We start from the raw sequence: 26,003 nt of genomic DNA on the forward strand, positions 1-26,003 counted from the left end.
AATTGGTTGAAGTAATAAACATCAGCATAATCCGTTTTAATGATTAAATTAGACGGATTAACTCGACTAATTTGACCAATTATAAAAAGTCGAATTAATGTATCGAATAATCGGACTTTTCAGCATTCCTCCCGGTGAAGCATCCGGGCCATCCACGTGATATTAATTTGGAACATACCCATTGAATATATTTATATATAATATATAAAACTAAAGTGCTGATCGGCTCGGTCGATCGAGTAGCTCTAATTTCATCCAAGAGAAATATAATTATCTGATAATCTATAGGAAGACCCAGATCTATGAAAAAAATATATAGATATATAAAAAGTGACATCATGTAGCTAGTTAGAACACATCCTATCAATTTAATAAAACGATAGAGATAGAGATAGAGGAGTTAACACCACTCACCTACCAGATGTTTTATAATTGTTAAAGGAAAAAAGAAAAGAAAAAGGCAACCCCTGACTACAGCAGTAATTAGTAACCATAATAAATAGGGGAAGAGCTCGCCTATTTCTTCCGATCTCTCTCCGCTCCGCTGCTCTTCCCAAAACTCTTATATTCTTCTAATAGAGAAGGGAAAGAAATAAAAAGGTATTGTAGGGACTAAAGTGCAAAAAAGATCCCTCCCTTTCCGCTACTCCCTTCTGCCACATTTCATCAAAAGGCTGGCAGGCGTAGTAGCAGCAGCACTCGATCGCTTTCTTTCTTTCTTTCTTTCCATCTCCGCATTTATTTTCAGTCTCGAGCCGCTTCGCGCCGCGTTCGTGCTCTCCCCCGTCGCCAGCGAATTAATCCATCGACTCGTTTCTCGCGTTAAAGTTCCAATTTCGAGCAGCACCGCAGCCAATTCAAGAACGAGGTACTATCACTCCCTTCACCTCTCTCTCTCTCTCTCTCTCTCTCTCTCTCTCTCTATGTACAAATACCAGGCTAAATTCTCTAGTAAAGAATCTTGAGGGGTTTCCACTTTTCAGAGATGGTTCCGCACAAGCAAGCAGAGGAGGCCATGGAGACGAATCTCAACTCGACCGACCTCGACGGCAATGGGAAGGTGGAAGACGAGATGAGTCCGGATGAGCCCAAATCCGCCATTTTTAGCATGAAGAGCATCCTCTGGCACGGCGGATCCGTCTGGGACGCCTGGTTCAGTTGCGCCTCCAATCAAGTATAACCTCTCTCTCTCTCTCTCGCTCTCTCACCTCCTACCTGTCCCCCGCAAGAAGTTAACCGTCGATCTATCAATCTTATTCATGGATTTACTTAATATGCAGGTCGCTCAGGTGCTCTTAACGCTGCCCTATTCGTTCTCGCAGCTGGGGATGTTATCCGGGATTCTTCTCCAGTTATTCTACGGAATTATGGGGAGTTGGACGGCTTATCTCATCAGCGTTCTCTACGTCGAGTACCGAGCCAGGAAGGAGAAGGAGAATGTTAGCTTCAAGAACCACGTTATCCAGGTGAGGAAGAATAAATCCCTCGGGTAAGTCTTAACCACCCCCTTATCCGAGAGCTAATTCGAATAACATTTAATCCAGTGGTTCGAGGTGCTGGATGGGTTGCTTGGACCTTACTGGAAAGCGGCAGGACTCGCCTTTAACTGTACTTTCCTCTTATTCGGCTCCGTTATCCAACTAATCGCTTGTGCCAGGTAACAACTAATCACCATTCCCTTCACTTATCCCGTCAAATTATTCGGGAATAAACCCCGTGGATTGGAATACAGTAACATATACTACATCAACGATCGGCTGGATAAGAGGACATGGACATACATCTTTGGGGCGTGCTGTGCCACCACTGTGTTCATCCCATCCTTCCATAATTACCGGATATGGTCATTTCTTGGCCTTGGAATGACGACTTATACGGCCTGGTATCTAACTATCGCTGCTCTTATTCACGGCCAGGTATGACCGAAGGCCCGAGAATTAAATCTCGATTAGTGGTGAATAATCCCTCGGATAAATCCTAACTACCCTTGGTTTTATTCACGATTGCAGGTCGACGGGGTGACCCACACGGCTCCTAGCAAGCTGGTGTTGTACTTCACCGGAGCTACCAATATACTCTACACCTTCGGCGGCCACGCCGTTACCGTGTAAGTAGATGCTGGTATTTTTTTTTCATTTAAAACCCTTTTAAACTACTTTTTTTTACATCGCTTTCTATCGGGAATAATTGGGTCTGTTACTTTTTTTATCCGCACCTTCTATGTGCAGCTTTTGCTGGGTAGTGGTGTTGACATTTCCCCTACACGAAATGATTTCTAATCTATTTCTTGTTTCCACTTCCTTGATGGGTTAATTAAGTGCTAATTCCTAATCCCTATGTTAATAGGTTAATAGTAAATGAATTCACCCACCGTTGGTGTAATTGTTAAGGAACCCGATCTATTCATTCCATATATTAAAAGTTTTAAATTATTTAGATGGAAGGGAATCTAAAAGTTTAGATTAGTTGTTAATTGGCTATTAAATGTACAGTTCGGCTACCTTTTCGGCCTTGTTATATTTAATCTACTGGCAGAGTACGGCTTGTTTTTGTAAATAACCACCTACACTTTGGATTTACTGCGGATGTTTACAAATAAACCCTTGCGTGTATATACAAATTTGAAGAAGGATGATGACTTTAATTTGTTTGCAATAAATAAGGTCAAAGTATTTACTGCGGATATTTACGGTTTTGCCATTCTTCTTCCACCCGCAGCGAGATCATGCACGCAATGTGGAAGCCTCAAAAGTTCAAGTACATCTACCTCCTAGCAACTCTCTACGTCTTCACACTAACTCTCCCGTCGGCGTCCGCCGTCTACTGGGCCTTCGGCGACCAGCTCCTCACCCACTCCAATGCCTTCTCCTTGCTACCCAAGAATGGATTCCGTGATGCAGCAGTTATCCTGATGCTTATCCACCAGTTCATCACCTTCGGGTTTGCCTGCACCCCTCTCTACTTCGTCTGGGAGAAAGTCATCGGCATGCATGACACCAAAAGCATCTTTCTCCGGGCTCTCGTTCGTCTTCCGGTGGTGATTCCGATATGGTTCTTGGCGATCATCTTCCCGTTCTTCGGGCCGATCAACTCTGCGGTCGGGGCGCTGCTCGTGAGCTTCACCGTTTATATTATCCCGGCGATGGCGCATATGCTCACCTATCGGAAGGCATCGGCGAGAATGGTACGTATAGGGAGCATTCACGTCTCAATTCTCTGATTTCATTCCTTTTATTATTTTTCACACTGAATATAAAATATTCCATTACTTCTAAGAATAGATAGCTAAAACCTAAAAAATATTTCTAATTTGACCTCAAAATAATCTGGTTTCCCTTTTATATCTATTGTTAACTGTACTAACTTCGGATTGCTTTTGAGACATTAAAAACAAGTAGATTATTTTGGATAAGTTACCTTAAAACTAATCTTGCTGAAGAAATTGATACAAATGCTCTAAGTTGTCTGGTATGTTTGTTTGACTAGTCCAACATGCCAAACTTGGCTAGTAGTGTGCGTTGTTTGTTCACTCTTTGGTTTCACATCTTAGGTGCAAAAATAATTGAGCAACCCCACCATGCCAATGATTAGATCATTCCACCAACCTTGTTGATTGAGTGGTATAGTGACACTTGAACTTATATAGGACTTTGGAAGACTTCTTTTCCCGATACAAATTGGGGGTCAATTTGGTCTTTATCTTTTTTTTTTCTTCTTTCTTATCATCCTCTTTCATGGTCCCAATGCTCCACAACTGAGACTATAAGACTGCATTTATGAGTTTAGTGAGACGTTGCTTTCGATTAATTGGCTGGTGATCGTTGAATTTAATTTACAGAACGCAGCAGAGAAGCCACCGTTCTTCCTACCGAGCTGGACGGCTATGTTCGTGGTGAACCTGTTCATAGTAATTTGGGTGCTTGTGGTTGGATTCGGGCTCGGCGGATGGGCCAGCATGACCAATTTCGTGAGACAAATTGACACGTTTGGGCTTTTTGCAAGGTGCTACCAATGCCCCAAGCCCACCACGCCCCTCACTGCTCCATCTCCAATGCCTCATCACTGAGAGGGCAAAAGAGAAGAACAAGAAGAAGAAAAACTTTATAATTGCTCATCAGATTACTAAAGTAAATTAATTAGTTCTATCCTTTTTTTGATCACTTGTATTATATAACACAGGGTGGAGCAGCAAAAGTGGTCATCCTACTGCTTCCACCGCCTGTGTCCATTGTCTTTGGTTATTAGTTTCTTTGTTTGGCTTCTCTTTTAAGTTCTATTATGATGGTGGCATATTGTTATTTGATGTGTCATATAATTCATATATGTCAGTTTGATGTTATGGTATTAATTGTGGCTCTACTCCCTCCTCATTCTCTCTTTTGTTTCCTATAACGTTCTATTAACATAAATTAATCCCAATTTTCATGGCCTTAAAGAAATTATTATCTATACTAACAAGGAGGGCTGGCTCTCCTAGACCCCTTGTGAATGGATTCTTTATGCCCTCTGATCTCTTTCCCTCTCACTTCACATGGCCTGCGTGTTGCTTGAGTAACAACACTGCCACTGCTACCTCTCTGCTTGGTTGCAAAAATGATTTAAATTAAATCTCCCAACTAAAATATGATGCTTGTTAGTCCTTGTCGCAGGTCATGTGTTCATCCTCCTTTCAAATGCGTCAAAGTAGCCGTTGATTGGAATCTCTGGTCGTATACATATATACATACACATGGTAGGTGTCCCTACTTTAAAATACATCTAGTTTCCGTTGATTGGGATCTTAGACTACATGATCTGTTTCAACTTTGATATTCTAATCAACACTTACTTTTTGTCTCGCTTTAACGTTATTTTAGCGTAGGAAGTGGCATACTCTATGTCCCTATAGTTTGTCTCACCACCTGTTACTCCTCAATCTAACGTGATCAATTGTTAAAGCCTCTTAACTCTTAAGTGGAATGTGATATCTTATTTTTAAGCCATTGTGGTGCTATTTCTATCAAATAAGAGTTTTTTCTTTCTTCTTTCTGTTGCAGTGCTGATGAATTCATGGTGTGCCAAAGCTTAATTGTTGCTATTTGTTATGGAGTCGAGTAGTTAAATGTATTTTAAGATTATATACTTTAGATAAAAAAAGATTTTTATCTCTGAACTTTATTGTTAACATAGTTCACAGGATGTCTTAATGATCATACTTATGTTAGATATATATGTATTGGAGACAAAATTGAGAGCGGCCTCAGTGATACAGAAATCAAATTTAGGGGAATAAAATAGTTTTTCTTCAAACTAATAACATTTTCCCAGATAATAGAGCACAAAGACTTAACTTTTGACAAAAACATATAGTGATATAAAATGAAGTTTATGACTGTAAAGTTATTTTCATCCGAAAGAATAAGTGAGTAAAATATATTTAATCCTAATAAAATTTTATTTGATCCACTAGATCATAACAAAAAATGAACATATTGAGCTTCCTAATTAGGGAAAGTGGAGCACATTTTATATCTTTGGGCTGATTTATGCCGGTCGTTTGAACAGTTGTTAGATATAAGGGCCTCGTAGGATATGAGTGAGATTGATTGAAGCCATCCGATGCGCACCCACGTTTGACCGGTATGAGTTCGGCCCGATTAAATCTCCTGATTCGGCCGGTAAAATTAGCCTCTTTAATGGGCCCGTGGGCCTCAACTAATCTTTGCGATTTAAGAGGCCCATTTAAAGGCCCATTTATAGTTCTCATATGAAACGCACCACAGCACCCGCGCCTCCAATCTTATCCCAAATCTTTAATCCATATTCCCTTCTCTTCCGTTCCATCTCCATGGCGCTCCTCACCTTGGGGCTCGTTTCTCTCCCCGTCGCTTCTTCCTTCTCTCGCCTTTCCTTCTCCCGCACCGAAACCCTAGTCGGCTCCTCCTCCTCCATCTCCTCGTCGTCTCTCTCTTTCTCCGCTCCCCTGTCTCCTCTCCCGCTTCCTTTAACTGGTAATGTGTCTTAACTACGCAACTCTTATCCCTACTCCCTCGATTATCTATCCACCACTAACTCTTCTCTCCTCTTCTGTTCTCATCAGTTTACTGCGGAAGAGGCGATAAGAAGACGGCGAAGGGGAAGCGGTTCAAGCATTCCTTTGGCAACGTGAGCCATTTCACTGCCTCAATTCTTCTTTAATTTTTATTGCCATCTCTAGTGTCTAGTTTAATCGTTCAATTGTGAATTAGGCGAGGCCTCGTAACAAGAAGAAGGGAAGAGGCCCCCCTCGGGTTCCGGCGCCGCCCTCGCCGCCCAAGAAGGACCGGTTCGATGATGGAGAGGTCGTCAAGATCGAGCTCGATGAGTCGCTCTTCAATTAGTATGGTAATCTTTTGGTAAAAATGTGATCTTTTCAAGGAATTAGAAACTGTGGTTTGCTACTGTATCAATTGTTTTGGGTCACTTGGCTATTCCGACTCTTCCAGTGACTTTGTTGAATTTATCTGGGGAATGGGTTTCAATAATTGTTGTATCCGCTTGTCTATGTGCTGCTAATTTCTCACTCCATATATAGTCTACTTTCTTATCCACTATATGAAGTTTCATTCTTCTAATTAGTAATTATAATTTAAGACTTGCTGTCTGGAGTCCTCAGTGTCTAGCTAATACACTGTAATTCTGCCCATCAGTCACTGATACTTCGTGCCTGTTGTTAATTATGACCTTTATGTAAGGCTCTGCAAGAGTGAATGGGGTTCCTTTAATTGAGATTGTGTTTTTACTTATATATATAGACAGAATACTGAATGAAAGGGACTCAGATGGTTTAACCCCTAATGTTTGGTTATATTATTGGTTGTTTTTCTTTTCTGTGTTAGACTGACAGAATACTTCATTCTTTAATAAAACATAGTGCATTATCCTTTTTGTTCAAAAATAAGAACTCATTATTTTGATTCTCATGTTTTACAGCACCAACATAGATCTTCTTTGCCTACTGATGATGGTGGTAGGTTAATTTTTTAAATATTCATTTTCTTCTTCTTCTTTTCCTTTGTCCCCTAATTTATGAAGTTCAGACAAATTACCGCGGCAACATAATGATGGCAACTTTGCTATATTGGATAATTTTCGTTTCTAGTGGTTTCTCTTCGTATCTTCTTTTCAGAGAGTGTCATTCTCTCAAAGAAAAATGAAAATGTTTTTAACTTGTTATTAGTTCATCTGCTTTAAAACCAGTATGTAGAGGTCCTATGCACAGTAATAATGGCCTACTTAATGTGCTTAGGCCTCAAGTGGATCAAAGTAACTAAGCAGAGTATGTAAACTAATTTCTCAAATATTCTCAACTACTAGCAAACATAATGATGCTTGTCAATTACTTTGGCAGATGGATTAATGGATTATCTATCAGTATTTCTGGTCTCTACTCTCCGTTGCAGATTGTTATATGTCCCAAATGTTAGTAAGTCCTATTTTCGCAGAGCAAGACTTTTATTTTAAATTGTGATAATTTCTCAGATAGATCTAGTGATTGAGATGTTATAATTGATGCATATGGGTAGTATATTATCTCTAGAAATTGTGTCGATACCACAAGAAATATTTCATAATCATGCAGTATTTCCATGCATTTAGAAGGTGAAACATTGACTATCAAGATTCCTAGGGGCTAAGAAAGCATTGTTGTATTACTACTCATGGAATTCATCTGTGAAAGATGAGCAGGAAAATGCCATCAGTTCTCATTAAGTAGTGGTATATGGGAACAGTTAATTGAAGCTGAAGGAATAGGGGCGACCTTTTCTGAGCATTTCTTCATTAGTTAGGGAGGATAGGAAATAAGGTAGCTGGACTATACTTTAAAGGGGGTCTGTTGTAACCTGTCGTTCCTATTGTTGAAAATCATTAAGTATGTTAAGAAAAGTTTGACGTTTTAAAAAGTAGAAACAGTCTTGGCCTCTTTGGTCAATGCAATGGCTTCATTTGTTGTGTTTTGCTTCAAAATACTTTAAGTTATTTCTGTTTGTTTTGGCTGTGTCTCAAAATTGGGATACAATGTTACAAGGTGGATGCCCCAATATATAGGTCAATCAATGTTCTGCACACATTTGGATTTTGGAACACTTTTGATAGCCGAATATCATTTGAGGAGGACATAGGTAGAAACTGACTGATGCTTGTACATTTCAGGAAGCATGGAGAGTTGGCAGTAAGAAGCTTTATGTGTTTCTGATATATTATTGTTGTACTAGTGGAAGGGTTTAGTTATTCATCAAGGACTTCTGTTAGTGGTTTGATTTTACTCATCTTCATTTCTGAGATAGTGTAAGCCAAATAAATGGTAGTGGTTTGATTAGTGTTCTATTTTGCATTTAATAAATCAAAGTCAGCATTAAGTTTTTATTGTATATCGAAAGAAACTTAAACATAAAATGGGTATGAAAATCTACTTGATGCTCGTGTTTTACATCGATATCAGGGCTAAAAAGCAAGTTATAAGGACCTTTTGTATCTTGGTGTATTGCTGGTCTTAGTTGTTCATCCATTTTGTGAGACTATTTAGGAACTCTTCATTGCTGATAGAGTGATGAACTGGTTGAATCAATAGCTCATCAATTGGATCTCTAATCGGGTTAATGTCTGATAATTGTGATGCAAAGTCTACCTTAGGGAGGTCTCAGTTCACTTTTATCTCAATATGAGATCCATCCTGTTTTGGAAGCAAAAATTAAGAAAATATGTTAACTCTACTTTAACCTCCAGACAAATAAAAATAATAGTCCAGAAAATTTGTCTTTCTATGCCATATTTATCCTATAATAATTAAATGAATAAAATCATAATTTTCTTTTGCAAAATTTAATTCTGTCTATCTGCTATTCTAGTGGGAAAGTTGACCATTTGGTATATATTACCCCACCTTCCCACCGTTTGGTTGTGTGATAGGGGGAGTTTATCCTAGGATAAGCACTCTTTTATCGCACCTTTGGAGGCAAACGGTAGTTTATGATAAGTCTGGCAGTTGTTTAGGCGTTTGCTTTGATCTTGGGGTTGTAACTGGTTCCAGAATTCCTGACTTAGTTAAGTAACCTAATAATAAATTATTTTTTTCCTAATCTAATTCGGTACTAACTCCACATATGAATAATAATATATAAATTTTAATATCATTTTAAATTTATTAATTTCATGTTTTATGGATCTTATATCTCTATCTCCTTTTTTTTTATAAAATATTTATACTTTATATTAAAATAATATATTAAATTATATTCAATTGAGTTTCTCTTATTTATATTATATGTTATATAAGCCATCAAATATGCCCTTGAAAAGAGATAGGCGATAAAAAATATATCCTTGCAGAAAAATAAAAATAAAACAATACTTTATCTTTTTTGCTCTTTCTTTTTATCTACAAAGATTGGTATAATATTTGATCCCAAAAGTAACTTATCTTTTTTTTTTTTTGTATTTTTAGACAAGAAATCATTGGATTATATCCTCGCACGCTCTAAACTAAATATTAATAAAAAAATCCATCTAAGGATAATATTTTCCCATTTAGAGTTAAATATCTTTTACTCTCTATACGGATAATTTTTTTTAACGCTGTAAATTTTATTTTGTATCACTAAATCTCAGGTGAATATTTCACAGAACTGTAATTATAAATATCATAAATAGAGATAACACAGTTAAATTCAGAAATAATTATACTAAGACTCTCTGGAGTATTATCTATATTTATATATATATATATATCTCTTTTATTTGGTTGATACATATTGACCCGACGGTTTTAATAGAAAACAACAATAAAACTATTTTATCTTCAACTTTCTCTTTAAAGCAAAGATAAAATTGTTTGTAAGTAGCCTAAAATATTACGTTATATTAATATGATATTTTTAGTTAAAAAGTTTAATAGATAACTAATGTAAGGTGTATTTTAGAGGCTTAGCCCGGTTTTTTTCTGAGTGATACTTCCATATCGAAGAGGTAATCTAATAGTTAAGATCTTTAAGGATATAATATGAATGTAAAAAGATTAAATGATATACCCGTTCAATAACTAATAATTTATTTTTAAAATATATTACCTTGCGTATTACCTTGTGATAATTATATTATTTTAATAATTTATTAAATAAATAACCTATATATTTTTAATTGAGAGTAATGCATATATCAAAATAAAGATATTATTGTCCTTTTATAATGAACTTGATAAAGTTTGAATTAAATTTTATGAAACCCGGGTTAGATCGGTCACATCAAAGAGAAATTAGGCTCAATGGATTGAGTCTAATTATCTTATTTAGTTAGTTGGTTTAGTTAGAGTCTTATCAGGATAGGAATTTATTTAATTAGCTAAATCCAGCTCTGCGCAGTTTAGAAAAAATATTCATAGAATATTCTACACATATCCAAATAATATCAAACCAGTTGGATAAGATCGCCAACCTCCATATCTACAACTTTAATATTTATGACTTCTCTAGTTAATTCGAGAAGATAAAGAAGACTGGTTTAGTTGGTTTAGTTATTAGTTTGTTAGAATTTGTTTGGATTTGTTTAACTTAGTTGAGGAGTTATTAGGGTGAGCCTTTATATATATGTAGAGGAAATCCTAATTAGAGTCTGATGATATTGGAATTGACTTTGGCCTGTCTCCTTCTCTACTTGCCTTCTCTACTTGTATTAGTGTTTAACTTAGTTGAGGAGTTCTTAGGGTGAGCCTCTATATATATGTGGAGGAAATCCTAATTAGAGTCTAATGATATTGGAATTGACTTTGGCCTGTCTTCTTCTCTACTTGTATCTAGTGATTGGCTCCCTCTTCCACCGCCCAAGCCTGCCTCTTCCAACTTCTAACTTCCCTCTTCTACAATAATTTCTCCCCCTTCACACCAAAAACTAAACCTAGCTATTGGTGGGCTATGAAGCTAGGATCTAATTGATCTTCGGCCATTGTTTGGTCGATATCTTGAGATCCAACCGTCTGAATTCTGTGATATTGGATTCGTTGGAAAGCTCTCTCCAAGAGCAACAAAATATCCAAAATTTAGGAGGATCCATTGGTTTGATTATTTGTAGATTTTCTTTGAAGTTACGTGCTTTATCGAGTCCAGAACCATTGCGAATTAGATTAGGTCGGTTCGTAATAACTGGTATTAGAGCCAACAATCCTCAGACCGTCATGGCTTGATCTAGTTCGATGGCTGCGCTTGCTCTCATTAGTGTGCCGCCTTGATTTCCTTCCCCACAGTTGATATGATCAGGCGTACGCCTTGGACGACTTTGATTCGTGTCCATAAGGATTGCCTTGATCTCCAACAACGTTTGTGCTATGAGCGCTAGGGTTTGGGAGAGATTGAGAGGGTCTTTCGTCCAACCTCGTGAGCTCCGTCAAGATGGCGATCTTGACAAAGTCGTGTGGTCTGTCTCCATACCTTGCTCGCTCATTTGCTTTGCTACCTTCGATCTTGTGGTAGCCATGACAGTCCGAGGATTGTTGGCTCTGATACCAGTTGTTATGAATCGGCCTAATCCGATCCGCAACAGTTTTGGACTCGATGAAGTATGTAACTTTCGAGGAAATTTGTGAATAATCTAACTAATGGATCCTCCTGATTTTGGATATGTTGTTGTTTTTGGAGAGAGCTTTCCAACGAATCCAATATCATAGAATTTGGATGATTAGATCTCAATATATCGACCAAATAATGACCGAAGGTCAATTAGATCATAGCTTGATAGCCCACCAATGGCTAGATAGATGCAGGTTTAGTTCTTGGTATAAAAGGGAAGAAGTTGTTGTAGATGAAGAAGGTTAGAAGCTGAAAGATGCCGACTAAAGACTTGGGCGGCGGAAGAAGAGAGGTGGGAGAGGGCGCCAATGGCTAGATATAAGTAAAGAAATAGACCGAGGCCAAAGCCAATTCCAATATCATCATCAGACTCTAATTAGGGTTTCCTCCACATATATATAGAGGCTCATCCTAAGAACTTCTCAACTAAGTTAAACAACTCCAAACAAATCATAACAAACCAACAACTAAGTTAAAACCCTAACAAACCAACTAAACCAATCTTCTTTATCTTCTCGGATTAACCCTTCGTTTCGTTATAGATAGATTTCGAATCTGGAGAAGCCATGAATATAAAAGTTGTAGATCTAGAGGTTGGCGACCTTATCCAACTAGTTTTATATTATTTGAATATGTGTAGAATATTCTACGAATATTTTCTCAAAACTACGCAGAGTTGGATTTAGCTAATTAAATAAATTATTATCCTGCTAAGATTCTAACTAAACTAAATAACTAAATAAGATAATTAGACTCAATCCATTGAGTCTAATCTCTCTTTGTTGTGATCGATCTAACCCGGTTCGCATCAATCCACCACGCTTTCGACTACCTTATCCTCAAGGTGTCCATGGTGGTTCCCAAACCTTATGTAGTTGATTTGTCGAGTGTGCATCTTTTTCGATTTGTCCATGTTGTTCCGGCAATTGGTCCTCCATGTCGCCCTCTGAATCACCTTTGATCATCTTCTTCATGAGCATAATGGCAATAGGCTGTTTGGCGCATTTATGGCCCGGTACGAAGCGCTCGTCGCAATAGAAGCATAGGCCCTTGGAACGTTGATCTTCAATGTGTGACGATAGGAGGCATCGACCTCTCAACCTTGGCTAGTCCTTAGGGTCTGGCCCGGTTCAAGGTGGGGCTGGCCCGCTTGGATTTGGCCAAGTCTGTCCTGAATATGGCACACCCGAGGTTGGCGGTCTCGAGTTGCTCAATGGCATTTGCTCCACGGTTGTCGACTCCAATGTGGTCCACTTTGATTAATGTATTGCCTTTAATTCTCGTATCTTTTCCTCCATCATTTGTGCTGCTGAGAATGCCTCTAGCAAGGTGGTAGGACAAGTAGCTTTGATTTCCGCTTATATATCACGACGAAGCCCGGAGATGAAAGTACTTTTGAGGGCTAAGTCCGACCACCCATGGACTCTATTGCTGATTCTTTCGAACTCTTCTTGATATGCTCTTACAAAAGCTTTCTGGGTTAGTTTCGTTAAGGTGGCTTGGAAGTCTTCATAGTCAGAAGGTCTGAAATGCATACAAAGCGCATCAACGAACTCCTCCCAAGTGGCAAAGGGGCGTGAGCAATACGTTGCTTGATACCATCTCACTGCTACGTCTTCAAGGTGGAATGAGGCCAGATACACCTTTTGGTGATTAGGTGTCCCTTGATAAGTGAAGAATTGCTCCACCCTATAAATCCAATCAAATGAGTCACCACCACTGAACTTAGGAAAATCGATTCGAACGGTGCGGGGTTGTAGCATTTAGTCGCGTCCGTTCTCGCGTTCTCGACGAAGCGGCTCTTGTTGTTGGACCCTTAGCTGATGTGGGGGCTCCTCCCACTCATCTCAAGGCTCCTCCTTTAGATGTGGGGCCATAGGTTCCCTCAGGTGGAAGGTTGGTAAGTCAGGGTACGGCGCCTGTGTAGTTCGTCGCGCTGTTGCCATAGTGCCTTCAAGATCGGTCCTCATCGATTTCCTTCTATAGGTAAGGGGGGTTCTTTATGTTTTCGATGACGCGGGTACTCATTCCTATTAGCAAGGGTTGCCTAGATCTCCAACAATATTTGCGCCATAAATGCTAGGGTTTGCACGAGATCAAGCAGGCCTTCTGGCTGTCCTCGCGAATTCCGAGGGGATGGAGATCTTGACATAGCTGTGGTCTGTCTCCACGCCTTGATCACTTACTTGTTTAGCCGCCTTGGATCTTGTGGTAGCCATAATGGTCCGAAGAAAGTTAGCTCTAGTCAGTGTGAATATTTTTTGATTATTTATGTATATCTCTTATTAGTTTAAGATTAATTTAAACTACTATATCTTTTTTATAGTTAACTTGATAAAGTTTAATTAAATTTTATCTTTTCAAATATTTTTTAATTGTTTACGTATATCTCTTATTACCTTAAGATTAATTTAAACTATTATATATTTTTATAGTTAACTTGATAAAGTTTAATTAAATTTTATCTCTTCAAATATTTTTTTAATTATTTACGTATATCTCTTATTAGTTTAAGATTAATTTAAACTACTATATGTTTTTATAGTTAACTTGATAAAGTTTAATTAAACTTTATCTCTTCGAATATCTCTTCGAATATGTTTTAATTATTTACGTATATCTTCGAATATGTTTTAATTATTTACGTATATCTCTTATTAGTTTAAAATGAATTTATACTACTATATATAACTAGTAACTCTTGAGTAACCCACTTGCAATTATTCTCACGCGCATATCCGTACTTTTATCGTCCCCTAATTCCCGATAACAATCTCCTATCAGCTCATCAGGGCAGGAATAAAACAATCCTTCCTCCCCCCACCCCCCAACCCTAACCCCAATCCCCTCTGCCTTCTCCATGGCGAGCTTATGGCGGGCGGTGCTCGGCGGCGGCTCCTCCTCTCAGTCTTCCGATCACGACGGCATAGAGTTCTGGTCCGACCCGGAGCGCTCGGGGTGGCTCACGAAGCAGGGGGAGTACATCAAGACGTGGCGCCGCCGTTGGTTCGTGCTCAAGCGCGGCAAGCTCTTCTGGTTCAAGGACGCCTATGTCACCCGCGCCTCCGTGCCACGGGGCGTCATCCCCGTAGCCCGCTGCCTCACCGTCAAAGGCGCCGAAGACGTCCTCAACCGCCCCTTTGCCTTCGAGCTCTCCACCGCCCAGGAGACGATGTACTTCATCGCCGACTCCGAGAAGGAGAAGGAGGAGTGGATCAACTCTATCGGGCGCTCCATCGTGCAGCACTCCAGATCCGTCACGGATTCCGAGGTCGTCGACTACGACGCCAGGCGATAAGGTAAACCGAACTTCCCGAACTAGGGTTCTTTCTGCTTTGATCGGTGTGCTACGATGTTCGTATATCTACTTGATCGTTATGTACGAGTATGTAGAGATGGATGCTGTCGATTTGTAATTCGAGTTAATTTGGTGTATAGAGTGTGTATTTATGGATTGGATCTTTACCTTCGTCGAATATTTAATGGCTATTTCCCCTCTTTATCGAATCTTGTACTGTGTCGGCTTCGGTGACATGAATAAATATCTTAATTTTATATGATTTATTGAATCTCTCTACTTGCATTCTATCTAGGCATATTGTTCTAAAAATTATGGTATTCCTTTTATTTTCACTTCCTAATATTGGATCACGGTTGTGTCACATCTTAACTTTTAACTGCATTGTCTGTGTTCTTGTAGACTATTCGCTCAATTTGGCACATTTTTGCTATAAATTATTGTTCTGCAATCAATTACTGCAGTGTATTCTGATGAAGTGTTTGATCCCGTAAAACTCCACAAAGTACCCATTAATCATTTGATTTTTGTTTTTATTTTTTATTTTTTATGGGCTATTTGATTGGAATTATGAGCATTTAGTGGAGGAGAACATTAAAACAACATACACCGGTTCTATTTTAAATGATGGAGATCTAGCTCTCTAGAATGGTTATAAATGAGGAGGCAAAGAACTTTTTAGTTAGTTGCTTGAGATGGATAATGAAATGAAGATATTAAACACTGTCCTATTTATATAGAACAAGGAAGACGATTAACTGGAGAAGTAAATAAAGAATGGTTCTGTACGATGACCTTGTGTAGCAACATAAAGGCAGTAGAAACTATAGCTACAAGTTTGGAAGAAGAGGAACAAAGGGCGTAACACTATCACGGGTAAACTTAAATAAGATGTGATCCGAAATAACCGATATAGGCTGCTTTTGATAGTTTTGATGATAAATTTGTATCTGAAAGTTGGAGCATCTACATGTTATATAGCACAAGGAGAAACGGTAGAGTCACAGATCTCTTTTAGTGTGGTTTTAGTATGAGATGGATGTTGCATATTATGAATAGTATTAACGTGTCAATTCTTCTGCTATCGAGGATAATTTTTGCTTGGTGTGATATCCATACTAGTCAGGTTTGGAATTTGATTACTGAAGTATGAGATCTTTTGAAAATTTTGTGGAAGAATTACTAAGATGGTGACAATGATATGAATAGGGATTGCAGCATCATTAACAAGAAATGCTGTTTTGCAGAATATATGACCAAGTTAGCATGTGATATTAGTAAAGGCTGGTAAAGAGAAACTGGGGCCATCCTAGGGATTGTGGTAGAATTTTAAGAATGTTATTTTAGCTAGAATATGTAAAAACAGTATTTTTAATGTTCACTCAATGGAGGTGCATTGCTTCTTTCTTTAAAGGATCCAAGAAGCTGTAACATTGCTAGGTATACATGAGCTTGTAGGTCAAAGAGAACACTTCTCCAAAAGTGGACCTTAAATCCAGCTACACAATCAGGGAGATATGAGCAGCAGACACTTTCTGTTGATTGTCGAGTGAACTGCTGTATTGATTCAGTTTCCTGACAATTTTTCCAGTATGACCATTGACTATTTCAATTATATTCACATATAGTTGCATCTAGGGTTGTCAGTCAGCCCAGTCACTTGTGAATAGTTCTATTTAGCTCAAGATTTTTCTCTACATGAACTCGCTCATTTAGTAGGTGAGTTGAACATGTGGCAAAGCCATTTTACAGGCTATATTAATTTTCCGCTGGCTCTAAAGTCATGATACCTTCGGGCATGAAGCTGAGACCTAATTTTTCTGATGTTCCAAGGCAGGGAATTCTCAGAATGATTCCCTTTCATATTCAGTGGAAGGCTTTACTGCATAGGTATAATCATGTCAAATGTTCTTTCTTATGGAGGTATTCTATGAGCTAATAAAGTTTGCTGCAGAGAACCCTTTAGTTGTTGAAAAGCTTGACAGGAGAGACATTCTTATTTCCTGTCTAATTACAACTGCAGGATTTCTTCTCTTTCTTTTCTTTCTCTTGTAGTCAGGGGAACAACTAAATCTCGAGTTTTCTTACTAATGTGTTTCCAAAGGATTACCTCACTTTGACACTTAAGTTAGGCAGTACTTTTTACCTCTGAGAATGACCAACTTTCGAAGATATTGAAATGATTTGATTTGTTTCTGTAGATAAGGGAGCTAAACTAGCTATACTGTAACCTGTCCAGAATTTTTCTAACTTTCGAACTCTTGAATTATAAAATAATTGAGTCTCTTTGAGGGGAGTGCAAGGATGAAAGGTTATCACTTTGGGTTCTAAATATCCCTGAGAGTATACCCTAAGAATATATTCAATTTAGTTAATGTAGAAGTAAGATAATAGAGTTTAATTTTCGGCAAGAACTATCTATAACGTTTTAATATTTTCTTGACTAAAACATTTTTTTTATATTGTAGTATGTCTCACTAAAATTATTTATTTTTATCAAAAAGGTACATCCTTCCATAATGTGATATGAAAATAATATCTTATATATCATACGAGGTAAAGTAGTCTTTTTACAACCGAACTTTACTTTTAAGCATGGTTAGACTTTACTTGACTAAGTGACATTTTTAAAAGAGCTCGATGATTTCAATGATACTTATAAAATAGACAGTGTTTCTTATATCAGAAAAGAAACAAATATTTTGGGTATTTTTCCTATCATTACAGAATATATCCTAAGTAGTGTTTTTTGTTGCATCTAAAAAGGGTGAGACTATTTTTATCTCTTTATTTGTCTTGACCTCCTTTGTTCAAATTTAAGTTCTTGGGGACCCTAACCTGGTTCAATAAGTAAATATTTTTTTAATATTTTTTATACCTAACTAAGTTTACTCTCTAAAAAATCAATACTATAAGAATAAGACCAACTAATCTAAGAGTTCGGATTAATTTATTTACAAAAGTTCCACTTTTTAGCGCAGCTTGCATCTATATGGTTTTTTATATGTGATTGCACTAATATATATATATATATATATATAACGTATGCAGCATAAATGAAAGTATGAAAGGCATGCAATAATATATTATTCCAACATTACTACAGTATTCTGTTTATAATAACATCGACCAATACCTTGTATTAATTCCACAAACATACACTTCCCTTTAGTCGGATACCGACCTCAAGATCTTAGACAGTAGACACACATCTACCAACAAAGAACATAAAATGATCATTAATTTCATCAAACCAACAGCATCGACGAACTGATCTAATCAAGCAGCAGCAGCAGAAGCAGTGATAGTTGCACTTTGAACCCTCTCCATGGAATTCAACGGCTGGCATGAAGGATTCATATAGTCTTGCAGATTTCTAGGCTTGACATAAACCCTAAGCCCATTCTTCATGAACAGAGTGAGTGACATCTTTTGCTGCACCTTGTGGCCCGGCACGAGCTCGAGACTGTGCCGGAGTAGCACAGCCGATGCGATGGATTTCATCTGGAGGTAGGCCAAGTCCTTGCCCAAGCACGTCCTCGGCCCGCCGTTGAACGCCACGAAGCGGTAGGCGTCCTTGGTGGGCTCAAACCGGTCACCGTCCGTTGATAGCCAGCGCTCGGGGAGAAACTCCAGGCAGTCTTTTCCCCAGATCTCCTCCATCCGCCCAACGGAGTAGATGGAGTAGGTGATGGTCGAGCCGGCCGGCACAAATGTTCCGTCCGGGAGGACGTCGTCCGCCACCACGTACTTGGAGTCTTGAGGGACCGACGGGTATAGGCGCAGGGTTTCTGCTAAGGCCGCCTTCAAGTATACCTATTAGAATATAAGAAAAGATTAAACGTATGGTGAATTGAGATATTAATATTTTTTATTTTTTATTAAACTAGGAAAAATTAAAAGTATTGTCGAACTTTTAGAGAATATAATAGAGAATTTAGAAAATGTAGTAATGAATTGAGTTAAGAACAATACCAGTCGTTCTAGCTCTTCGTACTCAAGCGGCTCCTCCACCCACCGCCGCGTGTCCTCCCCGCGCGTCTCCTTCAGCACCGCCACGATCTCCGCCACTATCCTCACCTCCACGTTGGGCCGCCGCATCACGTTCCAGAAGAACCAGCTCAGCGCCACCGATGACGTGTCCCGCCCGGCGAGCACGAAGTTCAAAGCGATCCACTGCAGCACGTCCTCCGGAAACGCGTTTCCGTTCCCGTCCCGCTTCTTGAGGAACCGCGAGAGGAGGTCGTCCGAGGGGTTCGCCTTCCTCGCCTCGATCGCCTCCGTCATGTAGTGGTCGACCACCTCGAGGCTTCTTTTTAAGCTTCTCTCACTCCCGATGCCCAAAGCTTTCTTCAGCCGCCATAGGAAGCTGGGGAAGAGGAATCTCTGGAGGGTCGCCTCCGTGGCGGAGTCGAAGGCGGCGGCGAAGGGGTTCTCCGACAGCTCCGGGGACAAGGTCTCCGGGTCCTTTCCAAAGGTCAACCCGCAGATGTTATCAAACGTGAGCCGGAGCAGGAGGTCCTGGAGGTCAACGCTCGGCCCGTCGACCTCGCAGCGGTCCGCTAAAATGCGCCACAGGCGCGTCTTAATCGACTTATTCGCCCACCTCGCCATCGCCTGGCGGAGGGTCCGCGTCGTGAACTCGAGCGCCGCCGTCTTCCTCTGTAGCAGCCACGTGTCCCCGTCGGAGTTGAAGATCCCCTGCCCGAGGAGGTCGTGGAACGCCGCCTGCCACATGGGCCCCTTCGGGTAGTTCTCGAACCGCGTGCGCAGCACGTGCTCCAGGTTCCTCGGGTTGCATGTGACGGTCACGAGCCCCTGGCGGCGGGCGAGGAAGGGGAGCGCGATGATGCACGTCTGGTAGGTGGCGGCGCCGCCGGTGTCCCGGAGGTTCTCGGCGATCCAGTCGTGGATGCGGGCCCTGTTGGACATGACCCCGGGGAGGCTTCCCAACACCGGCCACATCCTGGGACCCGACAAGCGCAAGGTGAGGGCTTTGAACCAAAGAAGATAACTCGAGACGAACACGACCAGAGCCGCCGCCATGTACAGCTGGCTGCTGCTTGCCATCTCCATGTCGCACCTCTAAACTAGCGAAGTAAGAGTGTAGATGTTATAAGAAATAGAATCGGATGATGTGAGTTGAGAAATGTGTTATGTGTTTTGGTGTTTATATAGTGAGGCACACAAGGTGTGTGGTATAAGATTTTCCTAAAGTTTGAATGAGGAAAAAAATTTATATGTGCATTAAATAAACAAGGTGGTTAGGAATTAAGCAGTGAGTTTTGTTTCGTTTCGTTTCGTTTCTTGTGCTACGAGGAGAGATAAGAGTAGGATTTCTTCCACCTTCGATCTGCCGACCTATTTGTAATATACACCTCCAATGACGGGAAATTATATATCTTCGGGAGATTTTTTTTAAAAAACACCTTATGTTTTACCATTCAACCCTACAATAAATTAAATTAACTATATATGTAAAACGATCTTTCGATATAAGAATAAGTGGGATCATCAGTTGTTGTTATTGTTGGGTTAACTCTAAAGTTTACTCAAATGTATTTTTGAGGGGTGAAAAGCAAAATGTATAGGTCAAATAGTAAATATTCATATGACAATGTGCGAATGATAATAAGTATAAAACATAGGGTGTTTTCGATAAGTTACCACCCTATTCGTGCATGAGGGATGATAGGTCATAGGAGTTGGTTTACATAGATTACTTTGGGAAAAGAGATGGAAGGATGGGATTTGGTCAGAAACAGTTCAACCATACGGAGAAAGAGGGAATGGTGTTGATATTGGAATAAGTTAAAATGAAGTGGAAGGAATGTTTAGAGTTTATTACAGTGAAAACTTTAACGTGTGTTTTAAAGATAACAAAAATCTAGCGTGCATAATTTCTTTCTCTCTTTCTTTCTTTTGTCGAGAGTATTCCATTTCCATATTGCAAAAAAAGAGAGAGATTATTTTGCAAATATAAATTATGCATGGCATTGATGGCAAGATAAGCCATATTGCAGGGTGATTAGGACCCCTTTCTCTTCTTTTATAAATGAGTGCTTTGACAGTCTACATTGTGTTGATAAAGATGGACACAATTTAAAAATAAATAAAATAAAATCTAAAGTGTTAATTTTGGTGATGCTACTTTAATTGCCCTAATTAATACTAGAGCTTTTCCAAGTCACCTGATTAAGTAGAGAAGTTGATATGAGAGGAAGAATAGCCATGATTTAGTCAAAACAAAAATTGTTGTAGCTAGTGAAAGTCGTATGAGATGTTATCATTTTTTTTTTCATTGAACAAGATAGCCTAGAGGCTATTAAAAAACTCTCAATAAGGCACCCCAATCTATCCTTTGGGATTTTCCGTGGGAACAAGGATAAATCCAGTATTACTTTAACACAAGGAACCATTATGAGAGAAGAGATTAGATGATCAAAGTATCATGTATTTTATCTTTATATCTACTTTAATGTTATTTGGCGAGTTAAAATATTCTATCATATTGTTTTAATTTTGTGATTACTATACTCGATATGATATAATTGTGTTTGAGATATATATTTTGTCGGCTAGTCAAAAATTCCAGCTCTGCTTTGTTCCTATAAATAGGTCTAAAAGTAATTTTTGCAGAATAATTATTGATAATTGAAATGCCTTCAATAGTATAGATTTATCTTTCTTTAATAACAACAATGATGTAAATTAAATATTTGGAGTCATATTCTCAAGCCTTTTGCAATTCAACTCTTTAACGTAGACGGTTTGTTAAATAGCATAGATATAACTTTTATAGGGCAGGCACCCACCTTCAAATATTCACATGTGATGTTTGAGTCTCATAATAAATAAAAGAAAAGAGCTATAAATTATATATATATAAAGAATTCCAAATTTGCCCATAACCAAGCCCAGCCCAAAGGAAAAGGTTGGGCCGGAAGCTGATCTACTTTCCAGGTCTAATTGCCAAACCCTAGAAAGCATACTATAGTTAGCGGCGCCTTTGCTTTCTCCTCCTCTTTCCCCGAGCTCCTGCAACAATGGCGTCGGCGAACCAGACGGTGCTCCAGTTCTTCCCGTCGCCGACTAGCTTCAGCGCGAGGATCCATCCGGTGGTCCTCTTCAACATCTGCGATTGCTACGTGCGGCGACCCGACCAGGCGGAGCGAGTCGTTGGAACCCTCCTCGGATCCGTCTCGCCCGATGGCACTGTTGAGATCAAGAACTCCTACGTCGTCCCCCACAACGAATCCGCCGAGCAGGTACTACTACTCTCTCTTGATCCCTTAGGGTTTAGGTGGGATCGAACGATTTGTTGTCGTTTGTTCTGTTTGAAGATTTTTTGGATTAGTTTGCAAGACGAGAATACCAAGCTGTTTGTCGAAATGTTCTTAATGCAACATCGAGTTTACTAAATTAGTCATCTTCGTGTGTGATCTTCGAGGTTATTTCGTTGCTCTGCTTTTGGATATTTATTAGTGGTTGAAGACTCGCAAACACTTGGTGAGCAGTAGTTGGGATCAATGCGCAATTTGTAGAAGGAATTCGTCTTGGATATTATTTTTTGGTGGAAGGGTTTAAGGAGAGAATTTGGAAGAGAGAGGAGAGAAGATAAATAAAAGGAGAAAGACACCTTTAATGGACTACGATTTGACACTTCTGTGAACTTGGAATCATATGATTTTGCAAGACAAACGCCCTAAATTTAGATAAATAAACTAATCTTTATTCATCTAATAACTCCAGGCAATATCGTTTTTTTCTCACCCAATTGAGCATATGAAACAAACCTTTTCTTTCTTTTTTACAGATTTTGATGTTGGATTATAGTTCATAACATGGTATACTCTCTTTTACTTTGGAGCTTAATGGTTTGTTATACAATTTTTTTGTATTTTTGATGCATACTTTCTGAATTAAAGTTTAGTTCTCGTTGGACTCTTTTTGTCCAAATAAGTATGTAGTGACTTCGTCTTGGATTTGAGTAGAACACTATTTCTTTCCACCAAGCTTATCAACAACTGGAAGAGTCATTTCACTGTTGATAGACCAAATGAAGAGATAACCTATTTAGGAAAATCTCAATCTTATTTTGTTTTGACCACAGTAACTGGTAAGCTCAAATCAGGGGCTTTATTATCTGTTTACTTGAAAATAGTCAAATTACTCTTCTAGGTATGTCCGTATATGTACTTTGAAGAAGAATGTAACCTTTTTGGATCTGCTACTGTACTATGTTTTTTTTAAGTCCTTTTCTTTTCTGTCGTTATTATCATAAGAATAATCACATAATGGTATGTATATCATCTTTCTACTTTTTTATTCTGTTAGATTCTTGACAACAGGTTGCTTTGGATATTGATTACCATCACAACATGTACATGTCCCACCAAAAAGTGAACCCAAAGGAAGTGATAGTTGGATGGTAAGAAAAATTATCTTTCACCCTTTTTTCTTACTTGTAACATTCATCCATCTTAATACTTTTCGGATGTAATAGTATGTTTATGTGTTAATCTTGTGAACTCTTGAGCACTGCAATGAGTGATAGATATGGATTCAATATTCTGTTTGGCAGCATCTTATGCAACATCTGATGATAATGAGGACATCTTTTTGGAAGAGGACGAAATTTATGCTAGCTATATAACGAGGACATCTGATGATAATGCACATTGCACTATAAAAAGTGTATGCATTACTACATTAGATAATGTGTAGTTTGCAATGCACTTAATTTTTTATTTGTGTCAAAGGTGCCATGAATGACAGGAAATCCAAGAACACTAGATTTCAACTGTGAGAATAGATAAAAATGTGGCTCGTCAAATTTGTTATGCATGATGCAAAGGCCCAGTTCTTTATTATATACTTTCATGTTACTAATTTCTGTCTGTCTAGTTGGAATAATATTGTACCTTCTGCAGGTTTTCGACTGGCTTTGGTGTTTCTGGCGGGAGTACACTAATACATGATTTTTATTCAAAAGAAGCACAAAACCCGGTCCATCTTACTGTTGATACTGGATTCAGAAATCAGGAGGCTTCCATCAAAGCTTATGTTTCTGTTAACTTGTCCCTTGGAGATAGGCAACTTGCTCAACAATTTCAAGAAATTCCTCTTGATCTACGGATGATTGAAGCAGAACGAGTTGGACGTACTGCTTTTTCTTAGTAGTTAATTTATGCATGCCACATCATATTTTTACATAGTAATGTCTTATCAAGTTACATTTGTTTTTACATTATGGTTGGATTGTTGGTGTTTAGTTTTTGGTTGCTAGGAGATTTTGTTGTCCTGAATTCAAATAAAAGGAAGCTACAGAATCGCTTCCTGGTAAACAGTAGACCAATTTCTAGTGCTGACCATCTATCAATCAGTATTCAGTTGTACTTTTGCCAGTCATTGCCCATGAAGTCACTATTGATTTTGGGGTTGTCATTGCCTTAACTCAGGGAAGTTGATATTCAAAAGACAAGTCAGACATCTCTAGGCTTAAATTTAATCCAGTCATTTTCGGCCTTCCAATTTCCTTAACAAGTTGGGGTTTCTTGTTCATTTTTTCCCTTCAGTTTTGTAAGGCCGAGAATGATTTCCTTTTTTTTCTTGCATAATTAAACTTTCTGCCTCTTTTTATTTTTCTTTTCTTGAAATTTATCATTACAAAATGCTTAAATTATTGAAAGGATTGTATATCAGCTCATCAATTTAAGTTGTTTCATTTTATTGCTTTTCTGTCTTGACAGTTGATGTCTTAAAGACGACAATGGTGGATAAGCTTCCTAATGATCTTGAAGGAATGGAGTCTTCAATGGAGAGGTTGCATGCTCTTATTGATGATGTCTACAAATATGTAGATGGTGTAGTCGTAAGATTCTTAACTTTTACCTTGAAATTCTAAATTTCCTTTCCTAAGACTGGCAAGTTTATTCTTTGTCTCACTTTGTAGGAAGGACGTGTAACACCAGATAATAACATTGGGAGATTCATTGCCGACACTTTGTCTTCAATGCCAAAAATATCTCCAGCAGCTTTTGACAAGGTTTTCAATGACAGAATTCAGGTAAGCATTTTGGCCTTTCAATACAATGTTTTAGACTTTTTTATTTTTTACCGGCTCCATTTTTCACAAATGTGTTCTTTGTTCTTTGTTTTTGTTACAGGACAACCTTGCATTAGTTTACCTGTCAAGTCTCACCAGGACACAGCTTAGCATAGCTGAAAAATTGAACACAGCTGCTCAGGTCTTGTAACTCTCTCTTTAAAATTCCAGTAGAAGCTGGTAACTTGCTGATGCTTTTTCTGCTGCTGTATTTTTTGTCAGCTGTATTATTTATCTAAATAGTGAGAGGTCTTTAGGTTAGATTACTCTGGCTGCATTTTTGGACAATGTCTCCTGAAACATGAGTGCATCATGTTCAATGTTTTGAGTAAAGAATTTTTTTCTTGCTCTATATTACTAAACATACTATGTAAGAGGGATTGTTTAAGCTATATTTTGAGGTTAGTCGTGTGATAAATTGATATTGTGCTTTTATGTCACATTCTGAAGTCTATCCAATGTTCTCGATAACTTATTGTGCTTATTCCGTCATAATATATGTTCTTATTAGTTAACCTGCTATGAGAGCAATTGGATTCTTTGATGGAGGATTTCAAGCTATAATTTGCTCGTCAAAAGCTATTATCGTTTCCCATGCCACCTTGGTATCTGATTGGTATACCAATAAGCATGCCTAAGCCAGAAGCAGGCCATCCTCGTTGTCTTTGATTAAGACGAGAGAAGAACGAATTATAAAGCAGGCTAAGGTTTAGGATTTTGATGTGGGATGTGCGAAGCCCCATAACCCAAATTATATTTGTTCCCTGATGATTAGGTCAAAAATTTAAAGTTTCAGTTTCGAATTTTTACCTATATGCAACTGTTAGTGTTTTTCTTTTTCTTTTTTTTTTTTTGCTTCAAAATTAACGATGGAGGTAATTTCTTCTAGAACTGAAATTTTTGACCACTTTGTTTTCATACATCACTTCTTTTTAGAATATTGGTAATGTCCAGAAAGAAGGATTAAAAATAAAAAAGAAATATATTTGTAATTAGTTATTGTAGAATAAAAGGATAAGCT

General features: G+C 38.5%; 5 protein-coding genes across 8 annotated transcripts; 4 read left to right on the top strand and 1 right to left on the bottom strand.

The window, feature by feature from the left end:
- The first annotated feature begins 529 nt into the window (after nt 1-529).
- LOC140761540 (auxin transporter-like protein 1) lies at nt 530-4,201 on the top strand. Its single transcript, XM_073098906.1, has 8 exons — nt 530-868; nt 984-1,174; nt 1,281-1,466; nt 1,545-1,657; nt 1,733-1,916; nt 2,010-2,107; nt 2,719-3,184; nt 3,839-4,201. Exons 2-8 carry the CDS (start codon nt 986-988, stop codon nt 4,064-4,066), a joined length of 1,464 nt encoding a protein of 487 aa, XP_072955007.1. The 5' UTR covers nt 530-868; nt 984-985; the 3' UTR covers nt 4,067-4,201.
- A 1,570-nt stretch (nt 4,202-5,771) lies between these two features.
- LOC140760748 (small ribosomal subunit protein bTHXc) lies at nt 5,772-8,338 on the top strand. 4 transcript variants are annotated; one of them, XR_012104484.1, is made up of 5 exons: nt 5,772-5,990; nt 6,080-6,144; nt 6,228-6,363; nt 7,370-7,444; nt 8,173-8,338. XR_012104484.1 is itself a non-coding variant. In XM_073097738.1 (4 exons), the coding sequence occupies exons 1-3, from the start codon at nt 5,828-5,830 to the stop codon at nt 6,357-6,359; spliced, it is 360 nt and encodes a 119-aa protein (XP_072953839.1). In that variant the 5' UTR covers nt 5,772-5,827; the 3' UTR covers nt 6,360-6,363; nt 8,173-8,338. The 4 variants fall into 4 exon arrangements, 2 of the variants coding, with proteins under 2 accessions (XP_072953839.1, XP_072953837.1); XR_012104483.1 differs by having other exon boundaries at nt 7,370-7,440; XM_073097738.1 differs by lacking the exon at nt 7,370-7,444.
- Nucleotides 8,339-14,366: 6,028 nt separating this feature from the next.
- On the top strand, nt 14,367-15,138 carry LOC140760763 (pleckstrin homology domain-containing protein 1-like). The gene has a single exon (XM_073097764.1). It carries the CDS (start codon nt 14,437-14,439, stop codon nt 14,872-14,874), a length of 438 nt encoding a protein of 145 aa, XP_072953865.1. The 5' UTR covers nt 14,367-14,436; the 3' UTR covers nt 14,875-15,138.
- Nucleotides 15,139-17,931: 2,793 nt separating this feature from the next.
- Nucleotides 17,932-20,020, bottom strand: LOC140761166 (cytochrome P450 86A1-like). Its single transcript, XM_073098379.1, has 2 exons — nt 18,850-20,020; nt 17,932-18,690 (listed from the first exon to the last, which is right to left on the bottom strand). Exons 1-2 carry the CDS (start codon nt 19,948-19,950, stop codon nt 18,154-18,156), a joined length of 1,638 nt encoding a protein of 545 aa, XP_072954480.1. The 5' UTR covers nt 19,951-20,020; the 3' UTR covers nt 17,932-18,153.
- Nucleotides 20,021-21,857: 1,837 nt separating this feature from the next.
- Nucleotides 21,858-25,422, top strand: LOC140761759 (eukaryotic translation initiation factor 3 subunit F). Its single transcript, XM_073099223.1, has 6 exons — nt 21,858-22,142; nt 23,226-23,305; nt 23,808-24,037; nt 24,627-24,748; nt 24,830-24,943; nt 25,044-25,422. Exons 1-6 carry the CDS (start codon nt 21,921-21,923, stop codon nt 25,131-25,133), a joined length of 858 nt encoding a protein of 285 aa, XP_072955324.1. The 5' UTR covers nt 21,858-21,920; the 3' UTR covers nt 25,134-25,422.
- The last annotated feature ends 581 nt before the right edge of the window (nt 25,423-26,003 follow it).

Source organism: Typha angustifolia, chromosome 6 (genome assembly GCF_048772165.1).
Source record: "Typha angustifolia cultivar Huaian chromosome 6, ASM4877216v1, whole genome shotgun sequence".
NCBI classification, from domain to species: Eukaryota; Viridiplantae; Streptophyta; class Magnoliopsida; order Poales; family Typhaceae; genus Typha; species Typha angustifolia.

What these genes read in the sequence shown, in the direction of transcription:
- LOC140761166 (XM_073098379.1), bottom strand. Translation starts at nt 19,950, where the DNA reads ATGGAGATGGCAAGCAGCAGCCAGCTGTACATGGCGGCGGCTCTGGTC. An exon ending in ACGAAGAGCTAGAACGACTG is followed by an intron (nt 18,691 to 18,849) that starts GTATTGTTCTTA and finishes ATATTCTAATAG; the next exon opens with GTATACTTGAAGGCGGCCTT.
- LOC140760763 (XM_073097764.1), top strand. Translation starts at nt 14,437, where the DNA reads ATGGCGAGCTTATGGCGGGCGGTGCTCGGCGGCGGCTCCTCCTCTCAG.
- LOC140760748 (XM_073097738.1), top strand. Translation starts at nt 5,828, where the DNA reads ATGGCGCTCCTCACCTTGGGGCTCGTTTCTCTCCCCGTCGCTTCTTCC. An exon ending in TCTCCCGCTTCCTTTAACTG is followed by an intron (nt 5,991 to 6,079) that starts GTAATGTGTCTT and finishes TGTTCTCATCAG; the next exon opens with TTTACTGCGGAAGAGGCGAT. An exon ending in TCAAGCATTCCTTTGGCAAC is followed by an intron (nt 6,145 to 6,227) that starts GTGAGCCATTTC and finishes ATTGTGAATTAG; the next exon opens with GCGAGGCCTCGTAACAAGAA.
- LOC140761540 (XM_073098906.1), top strand. Translation starts at nt 986, where the DNA reads ATGGTTCCGCACAAGCAAGCAGAGGAGGCCATGGAGACGAATCTCAAC. An exon ending in TCAGTTGCGCCTCCAATCAA is followed by an intron (nt 1,175 to 1,280) that starts GTATAACCTCTC and finishes CTTAATATGCAG; the next exon opens with GTCGCTCAGGTGCTCTTAAC. An exon ending in CTGCTCTTATTCACGGCCAG is followed by an intron (nt 1,917 to 2,009) that starts GTATGACCGAAG and finishes TCACGATTGCAG; the next exon opens with GTCGACGGGGTGACCCACAC.
- LOC140761759 (XM_073099223.1), top strand. Translation starts at nt 21,921, where the DNA reads ATGGCGTCGGCGAACCAGACGGTGCTCCAGTTCTTCCCGTCGCCGACT. An exon ending in TGAAGCAGAACGAGTTGGAC is followed by an intron (nt 24,038 to 24,626) that starts GTACTGCTTTTT and finishes CTGTCTTGACAG; the next exon opens with TTGATGTCTTAAAGACGACA. An exon ending in AATATGTAGATGGTGTAGTC is followed by an intron (nt 24,749 to 24,829) that starts GTAAGATTCTTA and finishes CTCACTTTGTAG; the next exon opens with GAAGGACGTGTAACACCAGA.